Source organism: Rhinolophus sinicus, chromosome 6 (assembly GCF_057876585.1).
Source record: "Rhinolophus sinicus isolate RSI-liver-muscle chromosome 6, RSI-T2T, whole genome shotgun sequence".
Lineage (NCBI taxonomy): Eukaryota > Metazoa > Chordata > Mammalia > Chiroptera > Rhinolophidae > Rhinolophus > Rhinolophus sinicus.
In genome coordinates, this window is record NC_142506.1 from 57,841,161 (window position 1) to 57,855,745 (window position 14,585).

The following is a 14,585-nucleotide window of genomic DNA, read 5'->3' on the forward strand; positions in this document are numbered from 1 at the left end:
AAACACTTTCTATACAAAATTTTATTTAATTCAGTCCTACAACAGCTCAAATCGCGGATACATTTATTTAGGTGTGGAGACCAAAGGTTAGAGATGTAAGACAATTTGCCCAAGGTCATCGAGCTTGGAAACAATGGCAATCGGATTTTAATTTGCTTTGACATTAAAACTACGGGGAGCAGTTTTTCTGTTTTAAACCAGTAATAAATAAAACCAGTCAAATCTAAAGGCCGATTTATAACCAGATTTCTTCTTGGCCTTGTACTGCTGAGAGAAAGTGCTGACTCTTCAGTGTGGGAAGCGCATTTGAAGTGCAAAACAGGAGACAATCTTGATGCCAGGCGTTGTCTCCTCCTGTTTGCTTTCCTCGTATAATGGCCCAGAGCTCAGATTTATTAATCACCCATTGTGTGCCAGGTGCTGCAGTCCCTTCCCTTGATGGAAAGTGCTAGCTTTACAGTTGACAAAGCATACTTGCTAAACATAAATCCCCCGCTGAACCCTGGATCCAACTCAGCGTTAAGCAGCAGAGTAGGAGGCTGGGCTCAGAAAGCTATGACCCAGACTTACAAAGAGGGAGGAAAGGACTCAAATGAGATCTTCTGCTCCTGTCTGAGGTCTGATGCTATTTCTTCTTGCTCCTTCATGAAGGATGCACAGAGTTCACTCCTACCTCTTTGCCCATTCCATCTTCACCCACAGAAAACTTACATTTATTTTTCCTAGTGCTTTCTGATAGCTCTTTCGAACTGAGTTCCTCAGTATAAATAGGGTTGGTTTGAACTGCCTAACTTTGTCGCTAATGAACGCAGACCTTATTTTTTCTTAAAAAGTACTGTCCAATTAGACAGCCTGGACTGTGCTTTTCTCTTTCTCTTTCAATCTCTCTATAGGCACTCACATTGCTTAAAACTGTTTAATTAATTGCCTGCCTGAGTATAGTCTTCATCCAGTTTTCTTTCCCTTTTAGACTTAGTCTCTAAAATGGTCATCAAGAAACTACTTAACATCTCAAGGGAGACTGACTTCCTGCGCGCTGCCCGTTTTGGTACCTGTCTTATCTTCTACTCCATTGACGACCGTTATCTCCCTCAATTTGTGTCGCACTTTGCTGGCTTCATCCTAGGTCTTATTTTAAAAGGTTGTTCTCCATTAAATCTCTTCTTTGTATTTTTCATTATGGAAAATTTCAAACATATGCAAAAGTAGGCAGAATACCACAATGTAGCCAATATACCCAGCTTCAAAAATGATCCTTGCAGGCACCGTCTTCCTTCATTTCTGCTCCCACCCATTCGCCACCAACAGGATGGTTTTGAAGTAAATCCTAAACACCTTATCATTTCATCCGTGAATACTATGTGTGCATCTCTAGAAAATGACCATTTTAAAGAGCTTAACCACAATATTAGTACCACCCGTAAGTAAATCAGTAGTCATTCTTTTATATAATTACATATCCATTCATTGTTCACTTGACTGGACATCTTTTAAGTTGTTTTAGTTTGTTTATCTGAATTAGATTCCAAAAAGCTTCCAACTGTGTCATTGGTGGATGTATCTCTTTAAAAGTCTTTTATTTTATAGATTTTTTTTTTTCCCTCCTCATTTTTTTTCTTGTGGTCAATATTAAAGAAACTGGCTGTTTTCGTTTTAGAGCTTCCATAATAGATTAGATTCGGCAGAAATCACTTCTAGTTTGACAGGTGTTCTCAGATTGGCTCACCATACTTTCTGCTTTCCAGTGAGCGCTGTGGGTGCTTTTGAGTTCTGTTTCCGGGGCTGTATCAAGCCCCATTCCCTTTCCTCCACTTCCTCTTGCATAAGTGCTAACACTTTGAGGGTTTTAGAACTATCAGTGGTTTGTCTCCACATCAATTTTATTTAAGGACCTGTGGGGATACCTTCTTGCTTTGTTGTAGCAGTTTTTAAATGAATCTTGGCGTTTGCTGTTCTATAATAGTTGCTCCTGACTGACCCAGATTGAACATTTTAATAACAAAGCATAATAATAAAACCCATTCAGATTTAGGTGAGATGCTGCCACTTCACTGAGTGCCTTGATTTCCTTTTGTCACTACTCAGAGTGTTAAAAACGTATCTGTTAGCATGCACCGGAAGCAAACTGATCGTGTTTTTCTCATGATCAGGAGCTGTTTTCTCATGTGTTCTGTGCTGTTTTCTCATGTTTTCTGGTGGATGACTTCTCGCAAGTAGCCCAGCAGTCAGTAGCTCAGACGTATATGCATGCATGCATGTCTGTATTTAAGAAACCTGTGCCGATATTGGCCATAGACTTTTCTGAATTTTAAGAGGCTGAGATTTTGTTCTGTAAGACGGTGGGACTATTGGGGGTTTTTGTGTCTTGTGTAAAGAAGAGAGTAGACACTCATACAGTTGCTCTCCTGAACCTACATATGTAGTGCTGTCTGCATAGGGGATGGTAAACAGCATCTGGAACCAAAGTTTACATTCCCTGGATCTTTGTGGTCACGGCCTAGATTCTTTCCATAGATCAAAATACACATTCAGGGGCAGAGGCATTCTCAGAAGATGGAGGCAGCAGCACAAGTCTTGAATTTCCTCTTTAACACAGGCGAAGAAAATAGATAGCACATTGGAAATCCCATGTATAACGTTTACGATAAAACTAACAGAGTGTCCTCTTGAACTTATAAATTCAGCTGGGTAGAGAGAAACCAGCAGAAAGCCCCAAATTTACATGGGATTGATATCTGTTCAGGAGGAAGCAAAGGAAAGAAAGGGAGTATTCAGGGAATCTGAGAAGAGAAGAACCCAAAATAGCCAACAGGTATTCACTGGAAAGCATAGGGTTCAATTGGAGAGCAGCAAATAAAATGTGGACAGTGTTTGTCATTCCATTGCTGTGGGCTCATTGTCAGGCCTCTGAGGTGTGGTGCAATCTAAGCTCTGTGGATGCTTGAAATGCATCATCTGTTTCAGGACAGTGCCTCATGGGGAGGAGAAACTGCTGGGCATGTAAGTCAAAATATACCAAGACCGGGACAGTAGAAACAACTGAAAGAGAATGTACAGGTTAACATGGGGCGGGCGGGTGAGGCGGGTGGGGGGAACAGGTAGAGCAAGGGAGTCTCAAAAAATAAGCGGTCATAGTTTAACATTTTCCCCCAAACAGCAGACAAGGAAGTTCTGTGAAACCTTGAACCAGGTCTCCTTTTAAAGTTCAAGAAGCTAGTATCACATAAAAGTGAACAACAGGAAAAGATCAAAATCAATGCTCATACAAAATTATTATAAACCAAAGGAGACAAAAGTGGAGGAATGTCCCTAAATACAATGAAAGTATAGCTGAAACAAATGTTTACAAAACAGATCTTAACTGTAACTTAACTATTTCAAACCCGGCTGAAAAACATTAAGAAACTGATATAAGACATGAAAAAAAAAACACCCCACAAATCAGAATTAGAGAATTCAGAAATGTGTTGACAGATCTCAGAAAAAAATTAAAAACTAGTAATTTCAGAAATGAAGATTAACACAGGAGAAACACAAGAGAAGAAACAAAATATTATGCCTTAAAATAAATGGAAACTGAAAAAGAAAAAATTTTAAAATAAGAAAGAAATAGCTACTGAGATAAAAAGGATTCTATGAAAATGACAAATATTAAAGATAGGCAAAAGGTCCAACATACAGATAATGAGAGTCCTTGAAAAAGAAAATCAAAATAAGAGAACAGAACAAATATTAAACTGTAAGTGAAGACTCTTGAAATTAAAAAAAAAAGTTTTGAACTTTACAGATATATTGAAAAAGCAATTGCAGAGTAACAGACTATCAACTCAGAATAACAAAGCAAAACATGCTCTAGTAAAATTACTTGAGGTTCAAATAAAATAAATAAGCCAAAATTTTTTAGTCTATTAATAGATGGACTAAAAATCTTTGGTTAGCTTGACAAAAAGAGAAAGTGATTTACGAGAAACAAAATTAGATTATTATCATATTTTCAACAGCAGCACCTTTTGCCAGAAGAAAATTGAGTGATATATTTAATAAAATGAAAAAAAAAAAAAAAAAGAATATGAGCCAAAGAATTTCTATCAACCAAAACGTATTTTCAGTACAAAGGGCATAGGAAAAACAAAGTTCTCAACATGCAACAACTCAAGGGATATGTTTTTGTCTGTCATTCCTGGGGAATCTGCTAGAGAACCAATGTCAGACAACTGAAATGATTAGAGAGGTATTAACGTAATTACTGGTGGTAAATTATATATTTAATATATATTTAAATAAATTATATATTTCCTTATAGAACTTCGACTTAAACAGGAGTAAAAAGAGAGTGTAATTCTCATGGCTATGTTCCTATACTGCAGGTATAGTAAATAAAATGGAGAAAGATTGGAGAAAACAAATGCAAACGACATTTTAACTGTTTTAGAATTTGAATTGTTTTTTGAGATTATTGAGTATTTAATATATGATGAAGCGCGTGAGTACTTGTGGGCTATTCCATTTCTATCACCCGTGATGTCCTTGAAAACCAGGAGTCTTGATATGGAAGAAAGACACAGACGTGATACAGAAAGAGTTCAGAAAAAACCCTGTAGACTTGAATATACAGAGGGTGCCCCCAAAATATATATGCACGTTTTAAGAAAGGAAAATCTGTATTAAAATTGTAATGCTCAATATATCCAGATAACAAAAGATGAATACAAGTCATGTATATACATTTTTTGGCACTCCTGGTATATTAGAAATATCAGTCTGGGCTCATGAAATACCTTATCTCTAAAAATGTAAATATAACAATATATTTCTGTCCACTGAAAAAGCCAAGAAACAATAACTAATCCAGTAGCAATCAGCACTTTAATGAAATACTATGAAGTTGAAATATTCCCTTAGTAGAAACTAGGGATTCTTGGGGAAATCTCTGATTCTAGTTCTGGGGCAAGAAATGTACAACATCTTGTCACACCAAATCTCAGAAAGCTGTTAAAAACTATGAAATTTGTATTAAAGACTCTTACCAGGCAACTTTATGAGTCTTCCAATAGCCAAAATGGGAAAATTGGAGCCTCATTAAGAATAATGATTTTGATTCATTAAAACTCATCCGTTACATTTAAATCCATGAATTCATAATGATAAAAAATTAATTTGCCCTTTTTTAAGGATGATAATGGACAAATATATTGTCTTTAAAGCTGACAAGGAGAAGGATGAAGTATTTTTCATTCTTATATGAAATATAACATTGGGTAACCAAATAGTATGTGAGAAGAAGTGTTTTATTATAGAAGCATTCCAACTAATAAATGAAAATAATTAGTGATAGAATTAGAATATCACCATTGAGGAACATACACGTAGTCATTGAATAGCCATGGCTGCTAATATGAGGAAAAAAAGAAACCACCAGACATAATGGGCCTCCTGACAAAAGAACATATCACCACCACCTATATTTTTGTCAAATGAATTGAACCTGAGTTTGATCCAGTGTCTAAATCCAGCTTCCCATTTTAGGAAATGGCACTCAAGTTATCAAAGACACCTAGAGCTGGACACTAATTAAGACAGTGAAAACAGAGTTTTATTCAGAAACTATTATAGTAAGGGAAAAGAGACTTCCATGTGGGACTGAGCCCATTTCTGAATACAATGACAAGTGGGGATTTATAACCAAAGAACAGGGTGGGGGTCAGAGGATGGAAAATTACTAAGAGGAGACATCAAAGGGGCGGGGATTCTAGCTAAACTGACCTAGCAGGGTTCTTACTACAACTGGACTGGGCAGGCCAAAGACAGAGCTTGAGGATGAGGTGTAGTTGAAAAGAGGACCTGGAGAGGCCTGTCTAAAGCTTGGTCAAGAAGAGGGTCGTTTTCATAGTATGCAGTCGGCTACATCTAGATTGTGGGAAACTACAGATTGAATGGCCTTGGTTCGTCAATATATAAATGTCAGGAAAAGAAAGGAAAGGAGGGAGACCTGTAGATTAAAAGGTACCAACTTAAAAATAATAAATAGTCCATACTAAACGATTGAGACTGGGGATATACACATAGTGTAGTGGTTGACTAGTATCCCCCCAAAATATATATATTCAAGTCCTCACACCCTAGTACCTGTGGATATGACATTATTTGAAAATAGGATCTTTGCAAATGTAATTAAGTTAAAGACCTTAAGATGCGATCATCCTGGATTTAGGATGGACCCCAAATCAATGACTGGTATCTTTATAAGAGAAACAAGAGGCAGATTTTAGATTCACAGACACAGAGGAAAAGGCCATGTGAAGACCGAGGCAGAGATGGGAGGGCAGCCACAGCCAATGGACGCCAAGGATTGCTAGCAGACACCAGAGGCTGGGAGAGAGTCCTAGAGTGGACTCCTCCTTAGATCCTTCAGAAGGAATCAACTCTATCGACATCTTGATTTTGGACTTCTGGATTCCACACTGTGATAGAACAAACATCTGCTGTTTTAAGGTACCCACTTCATGGTAATTTGTTATGGCAGCCCTAGGGCACAGATACACATGGGTGTATCAAGAAGTACAAGATGGCGATTACCATGCAAATCAGAATTAGTTCCTTGTGCAGGAAGGAGGCTGGGATTAGAATGAACACATGGAGGTCTTATGCAGAGGCTGACAATTTCTGTGCTTGACCTAGATGGTGGAGACAACAGTGTCCACTTTCCAGTAATTCCTTGAGCGCTGCAATTGTTTTATGTGGTTTCCTGCTTCGGGGTCCCATTTCCAAGGAAAAGTTTCTAAAGTAATCTGCATGTACTCCATCTAACACTCCATCCCCATATATAAATCCTGCTATTCTTTCTGGAAGGAAAGTACATTTGTCTTCAAATTTATTCTGGACAAAGCCATGTTAAATGTCTTCTGATTTTTTCACCAATTAGTATTTTGTCACTGTTTCTTTTCATCTTTCTGTGTCTCAAAAAATATCAATAACAGATTTTATTTCTCAGTTGCATATCCTGCTCCTTTAAAGAAGTGCCTTTTACTGTCAGTTTTGAAACAATAATTCCCCTCCCCCAAATGCATGTGATTGCCCTTTGCAGATTTGAACACGCCAATTTAAAAAGCAATCTTGAACTACTTCTTTCCCCAGACCAATTTCATTTTTCACCTTCACATCATAAATGATGCATATTGCATATCACAGTTGACCTTTTAAAATATGTTATCAAAATGGAGACTAAAAATAGTGGTAAGCATTTCTTCTGGCTTTTTAAATATTATCTATTTTCACAGGCTTTTCATTTTCTATATATGTAGGATGGTAAAATCCGTCTTGACCCACTCTGTACTCTTCTTTTTGGGTGATAAAACAGCCAAGATTTCCCCATTGCTTTTGTGTATCTTATTAAAGATGCTGTTTATTTTTGGTCCACACCAGAGCATTTGAATCACAGCAAAAATCATATTCCATTTCCCAGGAATCATGTTGACTGAACAAGTAGTTTTCCAGCTCATGATTTGTTAGTCTTCTGAAATGAAAAGTTTGTGTGCAGCGTGGAGCTTGTCATGCTTATTCACTGACTTGCCGTTATTTTTTTTCCTTCCTGGGAGGGTCTTATGAGGACCAGCTTAAACAGAAATTGAAAAGAGTAAATAAAACCCAAATAATTCCAGGGCCAGAGACATTATATGTATATGCAAAGTGGCTTACCTTTGATCTCTCTCTGTGTCTCTCTCCCCTCTTCCCTCTCCCCCATCTCTGACCATAAGTCATAGAGAGACATCAGGTTGGGTTGGTGTGGGGTTCTCGCTGTGGTTCTCATCTACTTGGTATGAAATTGGATAATTTTCAACACTCTTGGGCTCTGCTTTCTCAGATATGTTCTGGCCAAGGAACCCTTTGTTCAAATTAACCTTCTTCAGAACTCCAACAACTAAAACAGATGTAAGCAGAAGTGTGTGTGTGTGTGAGTGTGTGTGTGTGTGTGTGTGTGTGTGTGTGTGTATTTGCTTGTTGAAGGTGGTGCAGAGAAGACGCCAGGCCTGACCAATTGTTCTTTGTTCTATGGTCCTGGAGCAGCATAGGCCAATCCCTGGGCTAACTAATTTCTTGGGTCCATTCTATTTGAGCAGTTGTGTTTGTAAGTTAGTTTGTGGGCTTAGTCATTGACCGATGTGACTAGTAACATACTGACTTAGGGATTTGTCCTAATCTGATTTACAAGATTGTTTATGAAGCAGAGAATCTGAGTTGGATTTCTTTATGGACTGGTGTCATCATTTTCTGATAGTCTGGCAAGCCCATCTCTGTAGAGACACGTAAGGGAACTGGTTGTCAAGAACTTTGAACCATTGAATATGAGCAGGTAAAGATGGAGTCACTCTGGATGACTGGGGTTGGGGCCTAGAACCTTCCTCCCTCAAGCAGCTCCGAGACCCCTCTGAATCGCTGTCTGAACTCCAAGGAGCTCCAGTTTGCTTCCCTTCTCCAGTCAGAGCTCTTGGGCCCCCTGTCCTCACACTGTGTGAAGATAATCTTTTGATGAAAGCATTTTTCTTGAGATCCAGTAGGTTAGCTACATGTTTTTAAAAATGAATATTGCCAAATGTTTCTGACCCTTTGGATGTGGATACTCCTATACACTTTCATCTCTTCATCCACTGGTTTTGAGGATTAAATTCTACTTTTTTAAGGAATAGTTCCTGATAGCTAATATTATCCATTACAGCTTCATTCTTCTTCCTAAATTTGCCTTCAAAATATAATTTCCTTTCACACTCACATATTCCATCTCTATGGAATGAAATGTGAAGCAGGCTATACAGTGTCTGACTCCACAAATCCCTGGTGCCCGGGGCCTGATATTTACAGATACCTTCGTGTTAACGTTCTAGCTTAGTTACTGTTCCCTTCTCTGCCTGTTATGTGAAAGATGTAAACACAATGTCATAGGAGGGGTATTTCCAAAACAATTTGTTTTTGATAAGAGAGACTATGCAAATAATTGCTAAAACGGAAACAGAAAATAACACAGTGTAATAGAAGTTTTGGTTCTTGACCAAAATTGCAGTCCTAACTTTGCCGCCAACTTGTTTTGAAACCTGAGTCTTCAAACCATTTGTCTGAACCTGGACTTGAGTGGACTGAATTGTTCACCTCATTTCCAGTTCTCTCCTCTAGGCTGCTACCAAAGTATTGCAATGATAGTGGTTTGCAGGGACCTTTCATAAATGGCTGTCACAGATTATAATCATTTTGTGAAACGTATAGTTCTTGAAATTCTTCCCTGTGACAGTCCCAGGGCCAGGTGCGATGTGGGTGTCTGAATGGTCCGCTTTAGTGAAATTACAGCCCCCAGGTCTCAGTGGCTTACAGCAAACATTCACTTCTCATTTGGGCTGCAGGCCAGCGTCAGCAGGTTGGTTGCTGTGCCCGTATCCATATTCCTGCACATTCCAGGACCCAGGTCGAAGGACCATGTCGCATTTGCCATTCTTTTGGCAAAAGGAATGAGCAAGAGAGCTGGCAAAAATTCACTGTGCCTTTTAAAGCTTCTGCTTGGACGTGGCCTATGTCATGTCTGCTAATATTCCATTTGCTAGGGCATATCATTTGGATGGGAAAATACATTGCCCCTTCTTGCAGGGGGCTTTGCAAGGCCTATGGTGATAGCTGGGTATAACATCGTCTTCGAGTGAAGGGCAGGGAGTAAATAATTGGGAGACATGTGATACTACCATCCTCCATAGCTTACAAAGGTAAGCAGACAGAAACCCTGTCTTCTAGGTGCTGATGGTCTAGTAGGGGAGAGAAAATGTACACACACACACACACACACACACACACACACACACACACACACGCAGCTATTGGAGCAAGAGCCACGGCGAAGGGAGGAAAAGTGGAGAGCAGTGTGTGAGGTAGAGAGGTCTGGACTTGCTCAAACTCACGCAGGGGATTGATGCTGATAGGAGAAGGGGCTTTCTGGAGGTTTAGTGCTTGATCAGATAGAGTCCAAGGGCATCTCAGCATCACCATAGACCAGAAAGAATAGGAGTTGAGAGTGGAATGTATTTTTGATGAAATTCCAACTCTGCCACTTCATAGCTATGTTACCCTCATAGCAAATCACTTAACCTCCCTGTGCATCTGTTTTCTTCCACGTAGAATAAAAATAATACTTCATTTAGAAGGTTAGTGTGGGGAATAAATGAGATAATACGTGTATAGTAGCGAGGTCAATGCTGCGTTCCTGGTGAGCACATTTCGTCATAGTGCCGCGTACCTTTTCCTTCAGCCAAGAGCGAGATGCATTTCGGCATTAGGTAAGTGTTCCTTTTTCTTTCCAGGATGTAAAAAGGATGTTTTTTCTTTCTGACTAGTTAACTTTAATTTTTTTTTTCTTTGAATGTCAATGGAACCACTTGCCTCATAGAAACTGTGATTATTCATTCCAAGGGCAGAAACCAGTTCTGTGTTATGACACAGGTTTTAAGCGTCTGGAAGTGTGGTCACTTTGGGCGGGTGGAGTGGGAAAGAACATCCCACATAACGACCCGCTGAACTTTTTCAACATATTGAGGCTCTATGGTTTGCAGAAACAACACCCTGAAATAAATAGTCAGAGGATGTGACTTCTAGATAGGGGGTTGTGCATCAATCCTGGGGGTCCCATCTACGTAGACAACGGTGAGAAATGAGAAAGCTGCCTCCTGCTGTGTGCAGCTCAGAGCCTTATCACCTAACTCCTTATGGGACTTACTTCTCATCGGGAAACTGGGGATGGTCATAGAGGCTTTATTGATCGGGGGATTAGTCATTACGCAGTCAGTCTCTACCCCTAATGTGTGAGTCCATGTTTGTAAAATCGCCTGTTCGCTAAAATGTATCTGCAGCCCCCGATCGACACTCACTGTGTTTTCTTGATCACTTCCAGATAATGCGCGGAGCAGTGACACATTTGAGCCCCTGACGTCTGCCTTCCCAGACAAGGTCCACCGAGGCTTTGCTCTGCCTGCATATTGCAGCTCCCATGCCGTAAGTGTCCTTCCTGCCATCTGTGGAGTGCCATGTTTTTCTCATTTTTGTGCTTCGTGTTGGTGATTTTACTGTGAAAATGCCCCCCAGATGCAGTGTTGGAGGGCTCCTCAGTGATCCTAAAATGCAAGAAGGCTGTGTCTGGAGGTCATGAGTTCACTGCTAGTCAATCAACTATATATATATGTATATATATATATATATATATATACATATATATATATATATATATTAAATAAGGTGTCTTTAAACAGAAACGCCAATAGAATATGGTTATGTATTGATTGATGAAAATATTATTAGAGGCAGGATCCTACCAGGGGCAGTGGTTCAGTATTTCTAATTCATTTTTTGTGGCAACTTTCTAGAACGTAATTCCTGGGACTAACAAGCACCGACTGTGTATATACAATCTTAGCACTGTGCTAAGAGCTTTACATGCATTTTCTTATTTAACTATAAAAACAACGCAGTGAGGTAGGTCCTATCTTTATTCCCATTTTACAGGTGAGAAAACTGAAGTAGAAAGAGACTAAAATGCCTAATGTCACAGAGCGGGGAGGGACGAGCCAGGGCTGGAGCACAGGCAGTTTGGCTCCCGAGCCTGCAGCCTGAGTCCCCACTCCGATGATTTTGTGCTGGGCGCATGTGGCCAAGGATGTCTATGGGAGCTTTTCAATATGGATCATGTTTTATTAAACACGATTTATCATCGTCACTATTAATTCAGAGATGGTCAGCTCATCTCATATTAAGTGGCGTTAGGAAAATCTTTGAGCCGTGGCAAGTGTCTCTGAAGGTCTCTCCAGTTTGGTCATAGAGACGATGGATACAGACCGTCATCACAGTGACAGGTCATCCACTCCAGCTGGATGCTTGTGACTCAGATCACCTCTTAGAGCTCGACTCCTGAGAGGAGGAGAGCCGGTCTGAGATTTGTTGTGGAATGGCTGCCGTGTGTGGCAAAGGACCCACAGAGGGAAAGCGCTCACTCCGAGTGTATATCCCTCCTTCCTCCTTCCAAGAGGCTTTCGCATCCCAAGCTTTTCAAAACCCACATGTTGTCGGCAGTTTATGAATATGAATAAAGTGATTTGCATTCCTTTGATTTAATATCATGATTAAGCTTCTTTGTACGCTGCTCTGATTCACTGAAATGAAACAATGCATTTTCTTTAAAATCCTTTGTCCTTTACTAGTGATTTTTTTCCCCTTCCAAATTTGCTCGGCTTTGGCAAATGAAAGAAAGAAAAATTTTGCTTTGATTTGGTGGCACAGAGAACACCAAAGAGAATTAAAACATTAGTTGAAAGGCGCAAGGGAATTGAACAGGGAACAGGAATTAAGTTAGCTGAAGCAAATTACCTTATGGTTATAAATCAACAGGGCTTCAGAAAGATGTAAGAAATTCACTTGTGCTTCCAAATAATTGTTTTTACCTTTCAACAGTAGCGCTGGGCTGTGTTCCTCTGGGCATCTAGGCGCTCCATAGCCAATCTCTGACTCAGTGGAGTGGGGGGGAGCCTCTGAGTAGAAGTGTCACCTGATGAGTGTGTTGTGTCAGTGTGTAACTCGGTGAGTGTGATTGTGATTGTACCCACTCCCTCTCTCTCCTGGCCTTCGGGTGACTCAGAACTCACACCTTAGTGAATTTCTCCTTTAAGAAAATATGAAAGAGAAAAGATGGAAAAAGAGAGGCTTTAGAGCAGCCTAATAAAAAAACTCAAAAGATCTTATTGCAAAGGACCCCTGGAAATGGAGGATGGGAACATTGAATTGGGAGGCTGGAAACGAAGGAACGGGATCGAGGCCGTCTGTACTGTGGGCTCTGGGAGGCAGCAGAGGGTGGACGGGGAGGGAGAACGTTCCAGGGACGTTGACATTTGTACAGAAGCCAGGGTGCAGAACTAGATTTATCCAAAGGAGCGGCACCCCTCCCTCTCCCTTTCTGTCCATTCCAGCCTGACACCCCAGAAAAAAGTCCGGCGTGGCTACAGATCCAAGTTCTCGGGGTTCTGTGAATCTGGGCAAAGAGTTAGAACTCTTGAGTCTCCATTCCCTTGTCTGCAAAACGGGATTAGTAGTTCGTGCTCTGCGTATCTCTGAGGTTTTTGGTGCAGATCAAAGAGACACCACATGTGAAAATGCTTTGCAAAATTTAAGACGTTTACAAAAATATCCTACCTGGCACATAAGAAGAATTCCTGAACCTGGCATCGTATCACGTTCAGTGTGAATTTTTAAAAATTATATCTCCCCAAATCACAAGGGGTAGGATCTGAAATCATTAAACAAACAAACAAAAACAAACGAACAAATGAAAAACCCCAGAGCTATAGAAATAAAAGAATAGAAATCCTTTGGACGATGACATTGCTCATGATGACACATGTAACAATTATGATGGACTTTGACAGAGAAAGTAGTTCAAGGTTTTGCTTTTGCTAATCTGGTGGAGTACGATTGGAACCTGGTCTCTCAGACTCCAGGTGATAAGGAGCTTTGGGTAACAGGATTTCGTAGGGGACAGACCCTGGCTCTTGATGCTGAATCCTTCTTTCATGAAACAGCAAGGCAAGGAAATAAACATATTTTATGCGACTTCTCTGTGCTGGGAATGGTGGTGGTTAATTTTCAAGCATTCATGTGGCTGCCATGAGCTTCCAGGTCAGTGGACACATGCTTGGCTGGTCTCAGAGGGCGGAAGGAGCCTGGCTGGACTAGGGGCTCTGTCTTTCTGAGCATAGCTGGAGGTTCTGTGGAGTGACAGCAGCTGTTGTTCCTCAGGCTGCCTTCTCACACCTCCACATGAGCTGGTATGCCTGCCACCTTGCAAGGTGGCGTAAATACCTCTCCTCCCTGGGAGCAACATGCCGCTTAATCAACCAATTCTGTTAAAAACTTGGAAGAGAAGACAAAGTATTGTGATTGAAGTTTCCACAATCCCACAGAGAAAAGGCAACAGAAAGCATGGCCTTTGCTTTAGTCTAAAGATCAATGCAGAATTAGCTTGAATAGCCGAGCCAAGCACCATCACAGCGTGCAGAGCTGAGCTTGCAAATCGGCTTCCACTTACATCGAAAGATCAGAGCAGCCTAGAAATTGGGGGGGCTCAGTTATTCCTTGAGGATCACAGCTGGCTGATTCAAAGGAGCCACAAAGAACTGCCTATTCATTTGCTCATTCGGTCTGCGATAAGTTCCTATTAGGCGTCACTCCAAAATCACTTCTATGAGGACTGCATGGGTCACAGCAGGACATTTCCAAACAGGATTCTCCAAGAGCATTTAGAAACAGGTTGCAAATGCACATTGATTACTTCCAGTTGCTTTAAAAAAACCAATGGGATTTTAACTTCGTTACTCACCCCCCCCCTCACCCCCCACCCACACCTTTTAATATAAAGTAACTGCTGGTGGGAAAACATCCCTTGGTGGAAAACAAACCCAAACCACATTGCACATGCTTTCTTCTAGTGATGAAAGAGAATGCATAGGAGAGGCCCCAATCGTAAGAGTCAAATTTAAAGAACGAGGAGCTCCATGGAGGTATGAAGAGGAAGG

The 14,585-nt window shown here is 40.5% G+C and overlaps 1 protein-coding gene across 1 annotated transcript in view; it reads left to right on the plus strand.

Moving 5' to 3' along the window:
* Nucleotides 1-14,585, plus strand: part of LOC109451963 (uncharacterized) — a 382,815-nt gene that overhangs the window by 188,489 nt on the left and 179,741 nt on the right. The window contains exon 3 of the mRNA XM_088798910.1: nucleotides 10,922-11,022. Within this exon, the coding sequence (XP_088655036.1) occupies nucleotides 10,922-11,022 (101 nt within the window). The remainder of the gene's footprint in view (nucleotides 1-10,921; nucleotides 11,023-14,585) is intronic.